This window comes from Balaenoptera acutorostrata, chromosome 8 (assembly GCF_949987535.1).
Source record: "Balaenoptera acutorostrata chromosome 8, mBalAcu1.1, whole genome shotgun sequence".
Classification (NCBI taxonomy): Eukaryota; Metazoa; Chordata; class Mammalia; order Artiodactyla; family Balaenopteridae; genus Balaenoptera; species Balaenoptera acutorostrata.
The window spans coordinates 39659325-39681060 of record NC_080071.1 but is presented as its reverse complement, the minus strand read 5'-3'; the positions used below and the strand labels follow the sequence as shown (position 1 = coordinate 39681060).

Sequence of the window (21736 nt, the reverse complement as noted above, 5' to 3'; positions counted from 1 at the left end):
AGAGATTGATGTAAAGGGGACTGTAGAAGGGAGGAAGATATGAAGAGTAAACATTACAGCTTTCATCTCTTGACTGCTTCACATTTTATTAATCAATTCATTTGATATTGGCCCACACAGCCAAAAATCTATATTTCTCATTACTTTAAATTACTTTTTCATCACTTTCAAAATGTTCTTTAAAAAAAACAAAGGCTGTTGGATTAAAAAAAATTAGTATTTTGCCATGCTGAAGTGGTTTTGTGAAGTCATGGAAAGTTTGGAAAGAGCATCTGTGTCTTAGGAGACAGTGATGAAATGTCAGATTGCTTCTGGATACTATAGTTTGCCAAGGTAAATCTAGACCAGAGATTGAAACCATCTCCCTTTTGCACTTTAAGTATGTGGAGAACACAGTGGTGAAAAATTTGGCACTTGCTGGCATAAAATTGATAACCTGACTTGCAAAGCTTAGATAACACAGATATTATTCAAAGGGTTACCTGCAGCTATCATTTCTTATGCCTTAGGAGTTCCAGAGGTTCTTTTTTCTTGGGTACTGGTTAATTAGGTTTTATTGTGACAAGGCTTAACCCTCAGTGTATTGATGGACATTTTCATTCAGAATAAATGGCAACAGATTGGGGAAAAAAAAAAAACCTACAAAGAAGAAGCAGCGGTGCTGAGTGATTGCAGATATGACCTACCAAACTCTGAATTGCAGTTTTGCTTCCTGTACCAATTAAGTTTCTCCATTGACTAAAAGAGAAGGCTGCTGTAGCTAAAACCTAAGCAGAAAGGGGTTCATTAGAAGGATGTTATATAACTCAGAATTTATGAGAAGGATGGAGAAATAGGCTCAGAAAATAGGAAGGACACAAAGGCAGTTGAGAAGTTGTCTGGAGCATCCCATTGACAGCCTAGATCAGCAGTTCTCTTGTTACTAGGTTTCGGGGGGTCTGTGAGTTCAAAACTATTTTAATAATAATTCTTATTAATGCCCCTTTCACTGTGTTGACATTTGCACCGATAATGCAAAAGCTAGAACTCCATCTTGTTCAATTGGCCAGATGTCACTGGATATTTTCAGGGCTGTTTTATTGGTAAGCTGATCATGTGATATGAGAACATCTTTACTGGAACCAGATTGCCTGGTTGTGAATCCTAACTTCCCCACTTACTAGCTTTGAGATGTTGGGCCACATTTAACCTCTCTCAGCCCCAGTTTACTTTTCTATAAAATGGGGTTAATAATAGTAGTTATCTCATAGAAATGTTGTAAGGAGTGATTAAGTTAATACAAGTAAGTTATTTAGAACAATGTATGCCTTGTAGTAAACACTTGGTAAATGTTAACTTTCTTAATCATCATTATCAGACTTTTACATCTGGTCTTTGACAAGCTGGTCACCAGAGAAGGGAGCTTAGACGTGAGTCTGAACTGTCTGGTTCTTGTAGTGCTGGAGAAAAAACTCATCAGGTCAAGATACTGATCTGGAAACATGAAGTGCTACTATTTTAGGTTAAACATGTAAAACATGAGCTTTTCCCTCATTCTTCCTACTAATTGTATGTTAGCCTGGGCTGATGTAGAACAAAAATGAATGAACAAATTGCAAACAAATATTCAAGGATAAAACTTGAAGAGAATATATCATATTTACTTTGACAACATGTTTTCTTTTGTAGATATATACAAATAGTAGTGATTTTTTTTTTTAGTTGTATATACAAAAGCTGTAAAATAATATACTTCTTTAAGTAGTCTTGCTTATGTAGTCATTATCTGACAAGTAATAAGACTACATCTTTTTTTTCCAAGTAATCTGGAATTTTTTTCAAAAGACTACATTTTCTTCAGGGCAAGGCTGTGACTTGAGTTTTTAGCTCCAGCTGAAAGCACAGTGCTTGAAATGGGATAGGTTCATAGCAAGTATTTGCTGAATAAGTAAGTCACATTTTCTGCTCTGCTGGAAAATTATTTTCAAGAGAGTATGCTTTCTGATTACTGTAGTTAATAACACTGTATTGCATATTTGAAAGACCTAAGAGAGTAGGTCTTAACAGTTCTCATCACAAGAAAAAAATTTTTGCAACTATTTATAGTAGTGGATGTTAACTAGATTTATTGTGGTGATCATTTCACAATATATACAAGTATCAAATCATACTGTACACCTGAAACTAAAATAATTTTCTATGTCAGTTATAGCTCAATAAAAAAAGAGGGGGCTGTTTATAAAAGAGTATACTTTCACTAAATGCAATGCAATTTTACAGTGTCCTCCAAGGAGCTGACACTATATAGTGATGGTGTGTGGGTATGAGGTGGGACAAGGGAAGGAGGGTTAAACGTGATGGAGAATACTCTCTCAGACATGAAACTAAGTTTAGGCGGCTAATATAATTGAACCTTTGATTTTCTTGTTCTGTTTTGTTTTGAAGGTCCTGCTTTTCTTAAAATCCTGCTTTGATGGTATATTGGGCTGGCCAAGCATACAGATGCCTGCCATGCCAAAGCTCCCATTTAAAGCAAACTGTCTTGCTCCTAGCCCTTGCTGTATGGATAGTCCCATTTTGTATTTTCCATAACCCCTGGGGGTACCTGAGTGGACACTAGAAAACGAAACCAAGATCAGTGAATTATGGCTTGGTACAAAAAGATCAACTAGGCTAATCAGATTTTTCCCTGGCAAATTTAAAATATAAAATGTGGAGAGATAGAGACAGTTAACAGTGAGGGCAAAACTTGAAATAGTGTATTGGGAAGTAACTTGAGGTAAACATGAGGATAAGGTGAGTTATCATGTGTTATGGGGAAGCAAAAATATGAGAAGTGAGAGAAAGCCATTTAATAGTGGATCTGAAAGAATCAGATATTTGGAATTAAGCTGCGTAAATAATGACAGTAATAGAATATTGCAAGTTTGATTAATTGATTCATTCCTTTTTTCAACAAATAATTTATTGAGTTACTGCTATGTACCATGCACTGTTCTAGCCCAAGAGCATTGCTCCGAAAAACAGTTAAGCCAGTGATTCTCAACTAGCTGTGATTTTGCCTGCCAGAGGATATTTGGCAGTGTCTGGAGACATTTGGTTGTCACAACTGGGAAGGGGGAATGGTATTAGTATTCTAGTGGGTAGAGGCCAGGGATGCTGCTAAATATTCTACAAGGCACAGGACAACTCCTTACAAAAAAGAATAAATAATCTGACTCAAAATGTCCGTAATTCTGAGATTGAGAAACCCTGCGTAAGCCGTAAGTATAGGCATGCCTCAGAGATACTGCCGGTTCGGTTGCAGACGACCCCAGTAAATACTGCAATAAAGCAAGTCACATGAATTTTTTGGTTTCCCAGTACAAATAAAAGTTATGTTTATGTAATACTGTAGTCTGTTAAGTGTGCAATAACATTATGTCTAAAAAAACAGTGTACATACCTTAATTAAAAATATTTTATTGCTGAAAAATGCTAACCATCATCTGAGCCTTCAGTGGGTTGTAACCTTTTTGCAGTGGTAACATCAAGGATCACTGATCACAGACCACCATAACAAATATAATAATAGAAAGTTTGAAATATTGCAAGAATTACCAAAATGTGACGCAGAAACACGAAATGAGCAAATGCTGGTGGAAAAATGAGCAGTAGACTTGCTTAATGCAGGGTTCCCACAAGCCTTCAATTTGTAAACAACACAATATAGTGAAGTATAATAAAACGAAGTATGCCTGTATATATTTCATAGAGTAATTATTATCTTGTAGTTGACATTTAACTTTCTGTGTTTTCAGAAAGGAAAATTTACTAGAGGAAGTTTACTGGAGTAAAATGGAGGCCTCAGTAATATTACCCATTCTGAAGAAAAAACTAGCCTTCCTTTCAGGTATGTTTTCTTCTTAAAATTGGAAGTGTTTGATGTATAAATTTGTTTAATCTTTTTTTCTTTGATAAGTTTGGCAGAAAGGCATTTCATTTTTCTCTGAAGGTTTTGTTTTAAACGTATTTCTGAGATACCTTTTACTCAGAATGGATAGCAGTGCAAGCCAACTCTGTCACTGTTAGTGCTTGGCAGCCAATTTTTATTCTGTTCTGTAATTTGATTAAGTGACCTCTACAAGGTAGATGTCATGACATCTCACTTCTCATATAAAAATGAAATAATTAATACAGGCTGAGAATAATTGACTAACCAGCATCTAAAGTATTGTTTCTGAAATATAGAGTAATTCATTTTTGTGATATCCCATCCTAGCTTTTGTCTTCCATCTTCCTATGAGGGGGAGTTATGAAATATAAATTACATGGTTTTCACTTTTTACTGCTCAAATTTGGTTATAAGGCTTGAATTTACCTTCCATTATTAACCCAAAGTCTGCATTGACTAAGAAGAGTCAAAGAGAAGCTTCGAGATATGTTACTAGTGTGAAAGCAGTGGTGACGCTGGGTGTAGCAATTTTCTAGAATTTTGGACCATTGAGTAAATTTTCACATGCTTTAGAATAGGTACTGTGACCCATCTATTGAAGATTATTTAAGTTATATTATCGTGCTTTTTCTCTCTTATACTCTTTAGGTCCTATCAGAATTGTCTTGATATTTAGGCTACTAATGTCATTTTCAATGTATATTATATCATTCTGTAAATTGGCATGTTTTTCTAGTGTACATTATAAAGGAGAAAATAAGATATTGAATTCCACTAGTAATATTAGTTCTTTATTTAATATGTATTTTCTTTTTTAAAAAAACTTCTTCCCTTACCAGTTGACACTTAAGTTTTCTCTCTATTTTTTTATGATATGAATGATACTGTAGGAAACATTCTTATTCACAGTTTGTGCATTTTGTACAAGTTCAGTGGTATAAATTCCTATAACTGGAAGTATTAAAGAGAATTTACATTTACATTTAAAGTTTTTGTCAGATTGCCCTATAAGAATATTGTGTCAATTGTTGTTTCTCCCACCAGTGTATGAAAATGCATGTTTGAAAACAGAAATAGACCCACAGACATAGAAAACAAACTTATGGTTACCCAAAGGGAAAGAGGGGAGGGATAAATTTGGAATTTAGGTTTAACAGATAAACACTACTAAATATGAAATATATAAACAACAAGGACCTACTGTATAGCACAGGGAACTATATTCAGTATTTTGTAATAACCTATAATGGAAAAGAATCTGAAAGAGAATAGATATATATGTATGTGTATAACTGAATCACTTTGCTGTACATCTGAAACACTGTAAATCAACTATACTTCAATTAAAAAAAAAAAAGCCAGTTTGCCCATACTGTTGCCAAGAGTGGATATTACTATTTAAAAAAATTCTTGATCAGTGACATTTTTGCATTCTTATTTTACTTGTCTCTGTGCAGCATTTGACCCTGGTGACCATACCTATCTTGAAAGTCTTTTTCTTCTTGACATCTGCCTTCTTTTGCATCTACACTGGTGATTATTTTATTGTCCCTTAGTGAAAGCTGAGGGCATGAGGTTAAATGTAATCCTGTATGTTAGACCTGTGCTCTGCAGACAATTTCACAGTGGGTCAGAGTGCTGCAGTTCAGATATGAACCTTTTTGCAGTTTGGTTTAATGCAGGGCTTAGCGATTTTTGAGGAGAAAATGAGACTTCTCTGAACCCAGTTCCTCTTGACTTGCTCTTGACCATTAATTATTTCAACCAGTAATTTTCAAACTTTTTTAATAATAGAGAAGAACTTCTGAAACCAACAAAATTATTCAGGGGATACAGTTTGAAAACCATGGTTGCAGTCTATTAAAAAAAAGATAGGGCTTCCCTGGTGGCGCAGTGGTTGAGAATCTGCCTGCCAATGCAGGGGACACGGGTTCGAGCCCCGGTCTGGGAAGATCCCACATGCCACGGAGCAACTGGGCCCGTGAGCCACAATTACTGAGCCTGCGCATCTGGAGCCTGTGCTCCGCAACAAGAGAGGCCGCGACAGTGAGAGGCCCGCGCACCGCGATGAAGAGTGGTCCCCACTCGCCGCAACTGGAGAAAGCCCTCGCACAGAAACGAAGACTCAACACAGTCATAAATAAATAAATAAAAGAACGTGAATTTCTTTAAAAAAAAAAAAAAAGATAAAACCTGTATTCTAAACAAAACAACATTTGCAGTTGAAGTCACTATTGATTATCGATTAAGTTGAACCATTTGAAATTGCCATTTATTGAGATTAAACAAAGTGGTTGAATAACAGTAATTTACATGGTCAATCTGATAAAAGATCATTTATGGTTGGTACCTTGTGAATTGCATCCATGTTATTCATAGGAATCATTTTTTTTCAATTTAGTCCTTTAAGTTTTTAGTGATAGAGATCATATAAAATTGTTTCCTTTAGTATTTGCTGGCTTTTAAGTTTCTAAAATTGCCATAAATGTCAGTTGGGTCAAAAGATGGACTTCAGTGTGAAAATCAATCATGTGGGGAGCTTTCAAAGAAGCTGTGTGTGTATAAAAGTACTAGTTATATTTTAATGCTTATGGAAAATTGAAGAGAACTTGAACATCCATGAAATGTAAGTGCATTCCACTTCCTGGCTTTCAGACTTCTATATCCAGGTCCCGTGCACTCTTCTCAGCTGGACAGGGCTTTCCCTTTATTGCCTCATGAACAAAGAATGCCTGTCTGACCTTTGTGAGTTAACTCAGATCATTCCTCATCACGGAATGCTCTTTTGACTTGGTTTATAAATTCTATTCATTTTTCTTAAGTTTTAACTTTTCTATGAAGTTTTTTACATTTATTATAGCTCTTATTTTCTCCATTTTCTGAATCCCTTTTTGTAATATTTTATTTATTTTGCACAACACAGCCGAGCAAATAAACTGTCATATTTCATACTGTTATTTCTTATGACTTAAAGTTTTCCGTCCTAGGTTGATAAGAAATTTATGTTATTTTACTTGCAAATGCTTACTGTGCTAGGCACACAATAGGTGTTTGATGAATTGATTACAATCAGAAGCAGACTAAGTGGAAGAAATTAAACAAAATGAGAATGGCTATGTTTAAGTGAAGATTTCATTGGTGAATTTTTTTCCTCTTATTTTTTCTAAATTTTGTATAATTTTGCTGTACTACTATAAACATTTACAATATATAAAATAAACAGCCATTAGATTGTACTTTACTGATGTCTTAAACTTGTAATTGCTTTAGTAACATTGGATGCAAATATATATAATTCATTTAATGCTTTAATATCTCTTACATGTTAAATTTATATATATTTTTCTTTAATAGGAGGAAAGGACAGACGAAGTGGCCTCATTCTGACAATTCCATTATGCCTGGAACAGACAAATATGGATGAGCTGAGTGTCACCTTAGACTACCTACTCAGCATTCCAAGGTGACTCTAAAGGTGTCTTTTCTTAAATTTCAATATGTTTTCATTTACTTATGAATGATTCCTGCTATTGTTAAAGTATACTTTGCTATCTTATCTGCTTTTATTAGCAGTGAAATTATAATTGAAAACACGAGAATCAATAATATATGATGCCACAGCAGATTAAATAAAGACATTTCATATTCTTGATGCACTAAATGATACCGATTTCTAAAATGTATATAGTGTAACTTTTAAGGAATGCAAAGATTGAGCATCTGTCTATATACCATGTAATTTGAGAAAACTTAGAAAAGTGAATTCAGTAGAAAGCTCTTGTATTTAGGTAGCTATTTCAATATATAGATATAAATACATCTGTATGTTTTAATATATTGAGTGAAAGCTATTTGGAGTTTAAAACATTTTTATTTTTAAAAATGCAAAAAATGTTTATATTTTAATCCAAAGATCATTGGATTTTTAATTTTTAAATTTCTTTGGTGAAGACAAAACTTAAACCTTTGTATTTGCTTGAGCCTACCCATCATTTCAACAACAAGAACAGAAAAGCCCCCTCCCCAACTTCCTTTCCCACATGTGATATTTGGGGGCTGAAGTCTGACTGCACATTAGAATCATCTGGAGATTTTTTCCAAAATTTTAATGCTTGTGGGTCCACCTCCAGAGAGTCTGATCCAATTGTTTTGGGGAGGACTGCTCATCAGACTTTAAAAAAAATTATTAAAGCTTTCCAGATAATTCTAATATGCAGTCACATTTGCAAACCACTGCAGCAAAGTGCAGGAATGAGGGCAGATTTTTTTGTGTGTGTTTGTAAAATATAGAGACGGTAAAAGGAACAAAACTATCTCTTACATAATGCTCTTAAGCTCAAAATAGTGAATTTTAAACATTTTAGTCAGAGCAAACAATTCTTTGTATCCTTTTCCTATATTTGCATTATTGACATAATAGATTATTTCATTTTAAACCACTTTGAAGAATACAGGGTTAAAATTATGTTTTAGAACAACTGACTTTAATCACATCTGCTTCCAATATTGGTGTATAATATAATGATTCTGTTGCTGAATGTTTTTCGATATTGGGAAAATAGAGGTCTTAAAGTGAAAATTTTCAGTTTTTTTACTTTCTGGAAAGGAGAGTTATCAGACTTCACAGTGTATTAGTACTGAATAACCTTGCTAATTCTCTGAGCTGCTGATTGCCAATTTGTATTATTCATCATTAGATAATGAACTGCTTTTTAGGTAAATGACACTAGTTAAACATATAGCTAACAAATAATGAAAAAAATATTCATGGATTCACAGATGGTTAAAAGTGTTCAGGGAACTTAGAGACCATCTGAACCAACTGCCTTATTTTACAGTTGAGGGAATTGAGACTCAGAAGTTAGTTACTTGCCCAGGATCACACAGCTAATTAGCAGTAGAGCTGGGATTAGAATCTGCAGTTCCTGACACCAATCCAGAGCTCCTCATACTTCAAATGAATAGAGTACAGTGTAGTTGCATCTTATGTGGGGTGAGGTTCTGAAGTTAGAATGTAATGCAAAAATTACTGATAGTCAAAATTACCCTTGAAAAATGCCTGAGGAAGAATTAGAGCCTTACGAACTATTTTCCTGTGAGCATGCTAGATTTTCTTCCGGCATTGGAACATGTCAGTCATTGAGGCTGAGTTCCGGAAGACACAGTCGGCTTGTGGTTAGGTTTGTGATAAGAAAATGTATGCTTGTATATACTAGAATCACGCTCAGCCTGCCAGGATGCTCACACTGTAAGAGGCACTGGGTAACTGAGGCAGGCTAAACGACCAGTTTCACTCATGCAGCCTGTCTGCTCACTCTGGGTGTGCAAACAGGAAGTACAATGGAGGGCAAAATAGCCTACACTATTTAAACATTCTCTCTCTCTCTTTCTTTCTTATATAGATATAGTACTATTTCAATGTAAATTATGAATCAGTTTCTGCATAGCTACACATACCTACCTGCCAGCTAATAGAGAAGATGTAAGTTGAAGCAAGATGAAAGAACTTAATTTAGCAAGACAAAATAGATACCTGGATACTTTATTTTTGATAATTGTTCTGCTAAAGTTTGACTGTCTCAAATATTTGTGAACGCCCTGAATTTTTAGCCTTCTGCTTTCTTGGATCAACCTCCTATAACTTTGGCATTTAAAAACGTAGTTGGCAGCTTTATATCAGTGCTTGCCATTTCATTAGAGAGCTAGAGGGTTTTTGAGCTCTTCATTGCAACTCTGGAGAGTAGTTTATTAGGTGCAACCTTAAAAACTGATTTTCCTCCTTCAGAATGCCTGCCATTCAAAACTGCTTTTAAATTGTATTATGAGAGATTTCAAATACACAAAAAAGTTGAAGGAATAGTGCAGTAAACACCATTATGCCCATCACTTAGAAGCCTGCAACTAATGTTGTAATACTTTATCACATATCTATGTGTTTATCCACCCCTCTTTCCGTCCCAGAACTGTTTTTAAGTTTACCCTGTCAGGTCAGCCTCAGCTTGGGTCTAGAAGGTTTTTCCTTTTTTAGTATGTCTGCATTTGTTTTGGTGTGACTTGTTTCTCCCAGACCCTGCTGTTAAAGCTTAACTCCTCCCAACTGTGAATGTCTCCAGACAGCTCCAGCAGTGTAGCTAGCTAATGCGGCCTCTTCTGTATAGGAGATGTCCAAAAGTAGTCTTTCATTGCAGTGAAAATGTTAACATTTTGAGTATAGTAACAGCTTTTTAAAAGTTATTTAAAAATGGAAAGAAACTATCCAGTTCTTACCCATATTTTATGCTTAGTTTCATGACCAGGAGCAAGGTGTGATACATACCTGTTTTAAATGGGTAACCCAGTACAGTTGAAAATGGGGTCATTTCCTGATTCCTTTTCACACAGCTTGGTCCTAAGCTTGTTTTTGGTTTCTGACTCTTGAGCAGAGGGCTGAGAAGAAAGGAGAAGTTCAGGTTAATCGTTACCTGACCTGAATACTAAGTTTATGTTCAGGTAACTCCTCATGTCCAGGTCTGTGTGGAGTTCAAGACTAACCATTACTGCCCCATTTTCTACAAAGGGTTTTTAATAAAAAAATAACATAGACTGACACAGCTGGGCCAACCTGAGTGTTAAATTTTAGGAGAGGTAAATGGAGTTTTTCTTTTGTTATACCAGCGATTGCTGTACATTTTAGACATAAACAACATGATTAGAAATTATGAGTCCATGACTCAGAAAGCAGAATCAAATTCAAGATTACCTTATGGAGATAAAGAAAAGATATATAAATCTGCAAATCTTTTCATTAAAAAAGTAAATATTGAGATTAGCACTAAACAAAACCTCACAAGTAGATCTTTATCTCATATCATTTCTTTATATATTTCAAAATTTTAAGTCAGAAGCATATTCACATTCAAAGTATAAAGTGAAATTTGTGTCAGTACTGTTACACAAAGTATGATTATAAGATATTGAGACTACCAGCTTTTTAAAAACATGTGGCAAAACATATGCATCAGTGTTTCTCAACCTTTTTTGTCATTGTTATCTTTGTAAGGAGCTCTTTTAGGCAGCTTTTCCTATTCACTTCTGCTTGATGTCATAGAGTTTACTGTTAAATCAGTCTCATATTAGAGTGCAGAGCCATGTTTCATTTATCTCCATATTCACAAGGCCAATAAAATGATTTGGAGACCTTAGGTGTTTGTTATATGGATATTGAAGGAACCAACCAGACTTAGCAATAAAGTCATAGAAACGACTTAAAATATGTTATGAAAGGAGATACAACAGCTGTGTATGGTGAAATATCATTTGAATCCCATACAAGTAGTTTTGTAACGCCAGAATTCTATGGGGCATATATTCTGTACATTCAGAATTTTTTAAAATTTATCTGTGGACATTTTTATTCAAAGAAAATCTTACAGAGAAACTAAATTTATAAAAGAGCTAGAAGTGTAGGCCCACAGCCATTCCTGCTCATCCCCGCCTTCTCAAATTCCACTTCCACTGCAGTGCCCCCTCACCCGCTTTTAAGGAGCCTCCTTGGAGCTTACAGGACTCCGCAGAGCACTTAGAAGATAACTTGAATATGAATATAACACTGATTGGTTCAGTATAGTCTGTGAGAGTGTGACTGGGATGGCTCTTCTTTTTTTTTTTTAATTTATTTTTTATACAGCAGATTCTTGTTAGTTATCTACTTTATACACATTGGGATGGCTCTTCTTTATTTTTGTTTTTTTATGGGACATGCTTCTAAGAAAGTTTAAGGCAGTGCCTTCCTTTTTGCTCCTTAGCAAATGCACTTCTGGCAAATGACAGTATGATTGTGTTGATCTTAGAGTTACTTCAAAGCACTGTAGTTAAATGCTCTGAACATGCTTTATGCTGTTGATGAGTGTTTTTTTAATATTTACTTCATTCATTCAATGAATATGTATTGAAAACTTATAATGTCCCATTTTAAAATGTGACAGCTAAGATAGTATTTCCTTTCTTTACCATGTATTTTTAAATTTCCTGTCTCCTCTGTTCCCTTTTCATATGCTTAAAAGTTCACGTCGAGGGATGGCTGAGTTGTCAAGCTGGACTAGTACAGCAATAGCCAAGCTAATTTCTCTATCTCCAGTCTCTCCCCAATTTGTACACAAAGACAAGATAAATTTCACCAAAACAACAGTTCTATCATCCTTCTCAGTTTTCTAGGACCTCCTCTCCTTTCCACACAATGAATTTAATTCAATAGTCATTTATTTTGTTGCTACCAAGTGCAGACATTGTACACCGTGCATTGTGAAGACAAGAAAGACTAGGTGTGCGCTCTCAAGGACAGTCTTTCAGCCTTCTTAACTGCTAAGCCAAGACCTTGTGTGATTTGACTTACGCTTTCATTTCATATTTCTTGAGCGCTTATCATGCAAGGCACTTAGTTTTGTAGCACTTGTATTAACTCAGTCTTCAAAATAACAATATTATTATCCCTATTACATAGATGAAAAAGTGAGGGCAGAGAAATTTAAGAAACTTACCGAAATTAATGTGGTACCTTTGCTTATATTCCTCTTGCTCTGTATCCTTTTATGTTAAGTTTCATTAGCTCCTTTATGTAGGTACTTCCCAGAATCTTCCAGCTGTTCTCCAAACTTACAGCACTTGCTGTTTCTGACTGTTTAGGCATTTAATCATAATGTGTTTAATGATAATTCTTGAATTTTTACATTTATTATTTAAGTTTTACATTTAAAAAAATTTCAAAGATATGTTTCCCTAGTAACATTAAAAAGGTGACGTCAGTGAGTGTAAAGTAGACACTAATTAAAATACTTTTACCTTTTCACCTTTCTAAATGATCTTAAGCTTCTTGAAGGGAGAAACTGTGTTGTATAATACATATTTTTTCATAATCCTGTGCAGTACCTCATATTGATACTTAGTAATCAATAGTCAGTGGATATGGGTTTCTGCTCTTTATCTTACTTAAGTTTCTTCCTAGCTCTGTGTACTCAAATGCAGGCTGGCTGATCATTTTCAGAACATCTTGCATTTGTTGGAAAATCAAACATGTAGAAGTTGCAGCTCAGTAGAAGCTATTTTGGTGGATAAGAAGTTTGTCTAGGCTGGTCTTGCTTTCCTTTGAAGACATTAAATTTGAAATGGACCTGGGAATTTACTTATGGGTGATGATTGGGGGGCATATGTGAAAAAGAATATCCTATACTTAAGGAAATAATAGATAACAGTAAGTCATTTAATTCTCATAACAGCCCTATGAGACGAGCACTATCATCCTTATCCCTTACATATAAGGGAACCGAGGCATAGAAAGAGTGGGTAATTTAAGTATCTTGACCAAGAACATGTGGCAAACCAGGGTCGGAGGGGGATTTGGACCTGGTGGTCTGACTCCAAGCCTGTGTTTCTAGCCACTGTTGTGTTCACCTCTGTTATAATCACAGTGCCATAGCTATTGATAACTTTTAATATTCATTTGCATTTAACCTGCATCTATCACAATTGAGAATTGACATATGAAAATAACTATGGTGAACATAGTTGAACATAATGGAAATCTTGGAAATCTTTTTTGTTTTAACATTTTCTTTCAACAGTATATTCAGCGTATATTTAAAATCATAGCATTTTTCTAGCTCAAAGGGAAATTGTTGATCATCCAGTTATAGAATCATGGAATGTCAGGATTAGAAAGTACCTTAACAATCATCTAGACCAAACATCTTCAATCATCTAGACTAACCACTTTACCCATACTTAAATCCTCTTTGTAGAAATGCTGCCAAGTACTTGCCCAGATTAATCGAATTCTGTAGAGAGTCAGCATCTATAGAAGTTACTTTTCTGTTTCTCTCAAGTATTGATTTTTTTCAAATTTGGATTTTAGGTCAGTTCTTCCTAATTGTAGAAAAACTCATTTATGTCACAGAAGAAACATCAGAACACAGAGGTTTAATGACTTGCCAAGAATCACACAGAGATTACTCATAAGTCTTCAGTCACCTAGTAAATATGTGAGATCCTACAATGAGTTCCTCATCATTCTAGGTGCTGAGGAAATGGGTGAACAAAGGCCCAGTCCCTGCCCTTTTGGGCCTGATGCCCTAATGATCAAATGAACATTATAAATAAATACATAGTATGTTGGAGGTTCATAAGTCTATAGAACAGAGCATGAAAAGAATTAAGGGAGGGATGGAGTGCAAAGGAGTGTGTGGCAGTATTTTATAAAATGAGAAGGTAACATTTTACCAGAGATGAGTAAAGTGAGGGCCAGGCCATACAGATAGCTGATGAAAGAGCATTTAAGAAAGAGTATCTTAGAGGGAGCAGTAAGTGGAAAGGCCCTGAATCAGGAGCAGGCTCAGTGTGTTGTGCGATCAGAAGGGAGGGTAGTGTGGGTGGAGCAATTTGAGAGAAGGAGGGTTCTGGGAGAGCCCTCAGAGGGGCTGCAGTCAGACCTTAGAGGACCTCGTAGGCCATGGTAAGGGCTTCAGTTCTGAACGAGAAGGAAGGCCATTGTTACATTCCTACCGAGGAGTGATACGATCTGTGTCATCTAACATGATCTGCGTCATCTAACATTTCTAGAGGCCCTCTGTATTTAAAGGTGGAAGCTGCCAAGATATCAGTAAGACAGTAATATCCTTGCTTTCTGGAAGCATGTTATCTAATGAAGATGAATTATAAACAAGCAATTATAATAAAAGCATAAGTAAAATTAGTGCCATTAAGTAAGTATAAGCAGAGCTCTCTGAGTGGAAAGAAGGAGCCCTTAGTCATAATCAGAGAAATTAGTGAAGAGCTACAGAAAACCCATTGACAGTCTCTTTCTAGCCAAAGTGAGTGAGCTTGTTAAGGACCTGCTCCTCCTTTAATAGCTGTTTTAACTCAGCCACGTCACCCTTGAAAGGCTCTAATGGAGTAGCAACAAGGAAGTGGGGTCTTAATAGATTTTTTTTTTTTTTTTTGGTTAGTGGTCTTAAAATTATAAAATGTTAATAGTAGTATAGGAATTTACTAATATAGCACTGCAGCTACTCTAACACACCCTTTATAAGGGACATAATATGCTTCTAAATCTAAGTATGTTCTTGTTAAAAACAGTTTAAACCATCACTCCACTTGTAGGATTGCAATTTCTTAAAAAAAGGGACTTCCCTGGTGAGCCAGTGGTTAAGAATCCACACTTTCAATGCAGGGGGCATGGGTTCAATCCCTGGTCGGGAAACTAAGATCCCACATGCCGCATGGTGCAGCTAAAAAATTTAAAAAAACAAATAAACTATTCCTTTCAGGTAGTTGAAAGATCACTTGGTCTTACAATTTTCAAATATGTAGTATCTTTGAATTGTGTGTATTTTCTTTATCTATCTTAGTAAAATGTGAGAAAATTATGATTAAGGGTGTTTTTAAGTACTCTAAAAGATAAATTTAGAGTATTTTATGCCCTTAAGATCACTGCAGATGGCATTTGCAAGCTTCATTACTTTCTTTGTCTTAATATATAGATTAATTTAGCGTGCTTTGAAATATAAATGTCTCGTTTGTGTAAAACTTACTTGTTTAACAAAATGGTTGTGTAACCTGTACCTCATAGATGCAGGTGCCCAATTATGGGGATGACTCACTTCTCTTGGGCTCTAGTCCCAACCAGGGAAGGCCCTCCACTGGACAGCTCCATGTATCTTAGCTCCCCTTCCTGCAGATTTCCACACTGCACTGGTAGAGTCTCTGAGTTGCCGCCACTTCTCTGAAGACCACTCACTGACAGTTACTCTACTAGGCTGGTCTTTCTTGTGCTTGTATCCTCCCTAAGTCAGAGTGGTCTTCTCCTTACCTGATCCCACAACTAGCAGTTAGATGTCAGATTTGCTTCCCCCAGCAAGTCTTTATGTGCTGTTGCTAATGCAGAAGAGATCACTGTATTGCCTTACCCCCATGAATGCTTAGTGGATCCTTTATTTTGTAATGCACAATCCAAAAATAGAATACTTCAACATTTTTTTATTAAGATATGTCACCTATCATAAACATCATTTTTTAAAGTGTACAATTCAGTGGTTTTCAGTATATTCACAAGGTTGTGCGACCATCACTCTCTAATTCCGAAACATTGCCATCAGCCCAAAAAAGAAACCTATACCCAAAGCTGTGACAAAGTGAGAGAGTGGCATGGACATATATACACTACCAAACGTAAAATAGATAGTTAGTGGGAAGCAGCCGCATAGCACAGGGAGATCAGCTCGGTGCTTTGTGACCACCTAGAGGGGTGGGATGGGGAGGGTGGGAGGGAGGGAGACGCAAGAGGGAGGAGATATGGGAACATATGTGTATGTATAACTGATTCACTTTGTTATAAAGCAGAAACTGACACACCATTGTAAAGCAATTATACTCCAATAAAGATGTTGAAAAAAAAAAAAAAAAAAGAAACCTATACCCATTGGTAGTCCCTCCTCATCGCATTCTCCCCTCCTCCCAGCCCTTGTCAGCCACTAGTCTGCTTTATATCTCTATGGATTTACCCATTCTGGACATTTCATATAAATGGAATTATACGATATGGGCTTTTGAATCTGGCTTCTTTCACTTAGCATGTTTTCAAGGTTTATCCATGTTGTAGCATATATCAGTACTTCGTTTCTTTTTATGATTGAATAATACTCTATTGAATGGATTACCACATTTTTTTTTTCTATTCATCCATTGTTGGACATTTGAGTTGTTTTGGATTTTGGCTGTTATGAATTATGCTGCTATGAATATCTGTGTGCAGGTTTTTTGTATGGACATATGTTTCACTTTGCCTCACCTCTTCAACACTTCTCTGCTTTCTTTGGAAGCTCAGCTTCTGTCCCTGCCTACAAAGGCACCTATTCTTCTTCCATATCTTTAGCAATATCATCCTCATTCTTGTGACCTTACTGTTTCTCAATAGAATTGGATATCCTTCTCCAATAATCCTCTTGAGGTTAACGTGAATGTTTGGAGAGAGTAAGGGAGGATTAGTAAAATTCCCTGGACTGTTGGATTTAAATCTCAGGAAAGGGCCTGCTGTTAACCTTTCCTATAATGTAGGCAATTGGGAGAACTTTGTATGGGGAGAATTTTCACTAACAAATCCTTGCTCTGCTAAGCAAAGCTGCAGTTTCTTCCACTATATTAGAGGGAGGGCATTTGAGATCTTTGCATTAAGTTGATTTTATAAGTAAAACAAATAGTAATAGTAATAATAAATAATAATAATATAGCTGTGTAGTTTTGGTCATAGGATAAAGTTTTTCCATGTTGTTGTTGCATTTTGCTAGGGCAGGCTTCTGAGAAGTGTTTAGTTGGTACTTGAATAATTGAATATAATATATAGCAATAACACATTTTCCAACACTCAAGATAATACTGTGCTGGTCAAGTGACTAAGAGTGCAAAAGTGAAAGCAGAGGTGGGTCAGACATGGTGTATTCAAGCTTTGAATTCTTATATACACCAATGCTACTTCACCTCATTAAATTTCCCCAAAAGAACACCAAGAAGCTTATTTCCAGTGGTTTAATAATAGCTTACTTTATTTTCTACCTGTTTTGAAATATCACTTCACAACCTTACACTTCTGGCAGGAAGGAGAGACAAGAAGTATGTCCACACTTGGTAGTCATTAGTTACCTACTTCACTGTGATCCCATTTTACAGATGAAGAGATTTGAGAGGCTAGTGAGACTATTTGAATGTTGCTTTGATTTCTTCTCTTTTTAAGACATTGAATTTACATGCTTTTAGAGTAATTTTCTTAGCAAATTAGCTTATAAATTGTCAGTGTTTCCTGAAATGAGAAAAATAAATTGCTTGAGAAAACTGAAGAATTTTATTTATTGACAGTGCAAACCAAGTCAATTGAGATTAATGCTGCTCCATATATGATTACACTGTAAACTTTATTTAGGATTATGAAGAATAAAATAGGAAGCTTGTTTTAATACTCTGTAATTTTGTTTCATTTCAGTGAAAAGTGTAAGGCTAGAGGATTTACCGTGATTGTGGATGGCAGAAAATCCCAGTGGAATGTGGTGAAAACAGTAGTCTTAATGCTACAGGTAATTTTATTTTTGACTATTAGGAAGTGGTTTTATTGTACAGCAACAGATGAGGTGATAGTGGCAAATGCATTTTGTTGATCGGACTGTGCCCAAGCTTCTCAGCAGTGACTGAGTTCTGAAATGCACAGGTCACTATTGGATTGTTTAGATTCAATTCTTACAGGTTTTACTTGAGTAGTAAAATAAATTTCAACCCTATTCTAAAGGTTTGTAAATGACCAAAAATAATATGTCATGTTTAAGTAATTTAAACAACTAGGCCAGTGAGTCTCAAAGTGTGAGGGCAGAGGTTATCAGACTCATCTAGGAGCTTTTGCACACTGTAGTAGCTGCATCATCCCACCTCCACCCCCTCCTAATACTACAGGTAGGGAGTAGGACTGGGTAATTCTAATCTGAAAAAGCTTCTCAGGTGGTTCTGATAGGTTTCTCCCTTCTGTTACCCTTTTTCCTTCAAAAATCACCAGGATTCATAATAGTCTTATATCTATCTCTGATCTAGAAGAAAGGTACTCGACAGGTGCGTCCTTGGGGGCTTTAGCAGCTCACAGATAAGCATTTCATAAACAGCTGTGATTATAGAATCCCTGATCTGGTCCTAGTCTTATGTTTATATTTCCTTGTGCTCCTCACAGAATGTTTCTGTAATCCCTTGCACATAGTTGGTACCTAGTAAATATTTGTTGGTTTATTGTGAGTATTGAGGATACTGTGATCTGAAAGAGAACAATTCAGTATTTGAGTGATTGAAAGGGGACAGATTGCTCTCATGTACCTGGGTTTCCTTAGAAGGGCTTGTATTGAAAGTAAAAGTTAAATGAGTGAAATAAGAGAGATTATCTAATTTAAATGAAAGAAGGTGAAAAGGGCATTCCTGGCAGGGACACTGATTTAGTGATAGCTCAAAAATTAAGTGAATACAATGAAAGGAGCTGATGACAGGCCAGTTTGGGGGCAATATATTGGCTGTTACATGGGATGTTGAACATTGAATTAGGTAAATATCAGTGATACTGAAAGAAAGATCAAGAATTTTAAATGAACTGGGAAATAATTGGTAGCTGCTTTAGGGTTCTGTGGAAAGGAATATAATTTAAAATTTTAAATGATAACTAGGGAGAGTGATTCTTAATGGTTTATTTTTTATTTGTGATAATTAGGAAAAAGAAATTCAAGGGATGGGAACTGGTAATTTTAGTTTTTAGCTTTAGTGCTTAGTATGGTTCAGGTACTGTGCACTAAGCTTGCTATATAAAAGATCTCATTTAATTTCATCCTCACAAACTTGGGAGGCAGGTTCTACGATCCCCAAAGGTCTTCAAGGATTTTAAGTAATGTACCAAGGTTCTCGTGGTGAGCATGGGAGAGAGTCACGATTGGAACCTGGCACAACCTAAGCCCCAGGTTTTTATCCTTTAAAAGTGTATATTTACCAGTGGGATGTATCTGAGGTGGTTCCCAAATTATCTACCCATTACCTTATTCTTAACTGGTTGGCCTAAACCTTCATCATTAGAATCACTCCTTTGGGTTGGAAAGGACATAGGTTCCAGTGGATCAGTTTTTAAGGGAACACAGATTGGTGTCCCATAATAACTTTTTCTGTCAACTATGTTCCCAGCACTTTTGCATTCCAAACCTTGAAGATTAACTCTTCTCTGTACAAGTTGTTAAAATAACTGTTAGATGAGAAATCCATTCATTATGACCTTGTGTTCTTCCATTCAACTGTGTCACAGCTGAGCTGTTTGGGACTTGCTGTCTGAACTGGACTTTGACCAGTGGCACTTTTGAAGAGCAATCAATGGATGATTTAATTCCCTCTTGTGATTTCTTTTCTGATAGGTATTTTAACAACTTTGGGGCTTATTAATAGTTAAGATTTTCAGAAGTTGCAATGGCCTGTTGTTTGCTCCTAGTCAAACAGTTTCTACATACAAAGTTATTCATTGCTTTTATTTCAGAAGGTACTGGTACTGGCTGTTTGGGAGCCCAGAGCTTAGTGCTGGCTCTGCCTGTAACAAATATTCTCTAAAATGAGTGGCTTGGTTTCTCTTGTTTCTCACAGCTTTAATATGCAATGATTTTGAAATAATATTCTTCCACAATCAACATATAAATAAACCTCATTCTACCTGAAATTTCCCAGCCCCTCTGATAAAAGTTTTGATAACACTGAGGTGTTTTTTTTTAACTTTATTCACAACCCAGTCATTGCAGGAGGTGCTAGATTTGTGATGTGCACAGTGACATGTTTAAATTGAAAGGTTTTCTATTTTCCCCTAATCAATACTTATGATTATAATTATATAACATTATTATTATTCAGTAGTGCCATTTATGGTCTAGAATAGTGGTTGACCACTATTTTATAAATAGAGTTTATAAATAGAGTTTTATTGTTTACATATTGTTTATGGCAGCTTTCATACTATGTGGACAGAATTGAAATAGTTGCAACAGAGACTGTATAGCCTGCAAAGCCTAAAATATTTATTATCTGGACCTTCAGAAAGAATTTACTGACCCCTGGTCTAGAACATTTGGAATGGTACGGTAGAACTTTAGAGTCAGACCGACCCGGTTTCTAATCCAGTGCCATCCCTCACAACTCTGTTCCCTTGGACAAGTTACTTTAGTTCTCTCAAGCTCAGTTTACTTTTCTGTAAAATTGGAAGCTCAGTTTACTTTTCTGACAATCTGTCTTTTCTGTTAATGTGAATTCATTTATTCAACAAAGATTTATGGAGTATCTTCTATATGTCAGGTGCTGTCATAGGCTCTGGAGATATAGGAGTGACATTATAGATAAGGTACCTGCAATTGGGAAGCCTATATTCTGTTTGAGTCAGACAATAAGCAGTTAGGCATATTACTAAGTAATGTAACATCATATAGGGATAAATTCTATGTAGAAAAATAAATTGGTGAAAAGAGACTGAGTCAGATCCTGCTACTTTAGATAGGGTGGTCAGAGAAGGTCTCTCTGAAGAGGGAATATTTGAGTAGAATCCTAAATAAACTGAGGAAGTACTCCTAGGTATAGGGCAAAGAACATTCCAGGCAGAGGAAACATCAAGGGCAAAGTCCTGAACTGGGAGCAGACTTGTCACATTCTAGGAGCAGCAAGAAGGTCAGTGTGGCTGTGTTAGAGGAGTGAGCTGAGAGGGGAGAGGTGTGAGATGAAGTCTGAGGTCATGGGACCCTGAGCTTGGAGGGCCTTCTTGGCCTTGGTAAGGGGTTTGAATTTTATTCTGAGCGTGAGAAAACGTGAAGCAGGAAGGCCTGCTAAGAGGATATTTCAAAAGGCTGACTAGTCTGGGAATGTTAGCAATGTAGGTGGTAAAAATGGGTAGGTTTAATTAAGATATATTTTAAAGATAGACTTCATGGGACTTGCTGATAAAATATATGTGGAATATTTATTAACTCAGTAAATGTTAATTTCCATTCTTTAGATGATATGAATAACTGCATCTAGTAAATGTGAAATTGTATTTGTCGAGGTTTAGCTTTGTCCTCTTCTTCAAGTTAATAATCATGCAGAATCTTGGCTTTTTTGTATAGTGGCTGGTAAGAAACTTATTTTGTGAGAATATTGATTTACATTATTGGAGGAAATTCTCTAAGATGATTGTGTTATAAAAAATTTCTTTCATATCATAGAAAAACCAAATTTAATAATTTCTCAACTAAAAATTATCTTGCAGCTTAAATATATTCCTGT

The 21736-nt window shown here is 35.8% G+C and overlaps 1 protein-coding gene across 6 annotated transcripts in view; it reads left to right on the top strand.

The window, feature by feature from the left end:
* The window catches only part of SESTD1 (SEC14 and spectrin domain containing 1), a 216507-nt gene that overhangs the window by 125943 nt on the left and 68828 nt on the right, over positions 1-21736 (top strand). For 5 of the 6 annotated variants that reach the window (XM_057551166.1, XM_057551169.1, XM_057551167.1 and 2 more), the window contains exons 2-4: positions 3780-3871; positions 7268-7376; positions 17916-18006. In XM_057551166.1, the coding sequence (XP_057407149.1) occupies positions 3780-3871; positions 7268-7376; positions 17916-18006 (292 nt within the window). Of the gene's footprint in view, positions 1-3779; positions 3872-7267; positions 7389-17915; positions 18007-21736 lie in introns of those variants that run through there. The other variant, XM_007190394.3, reaches the window with a different exon arrangement.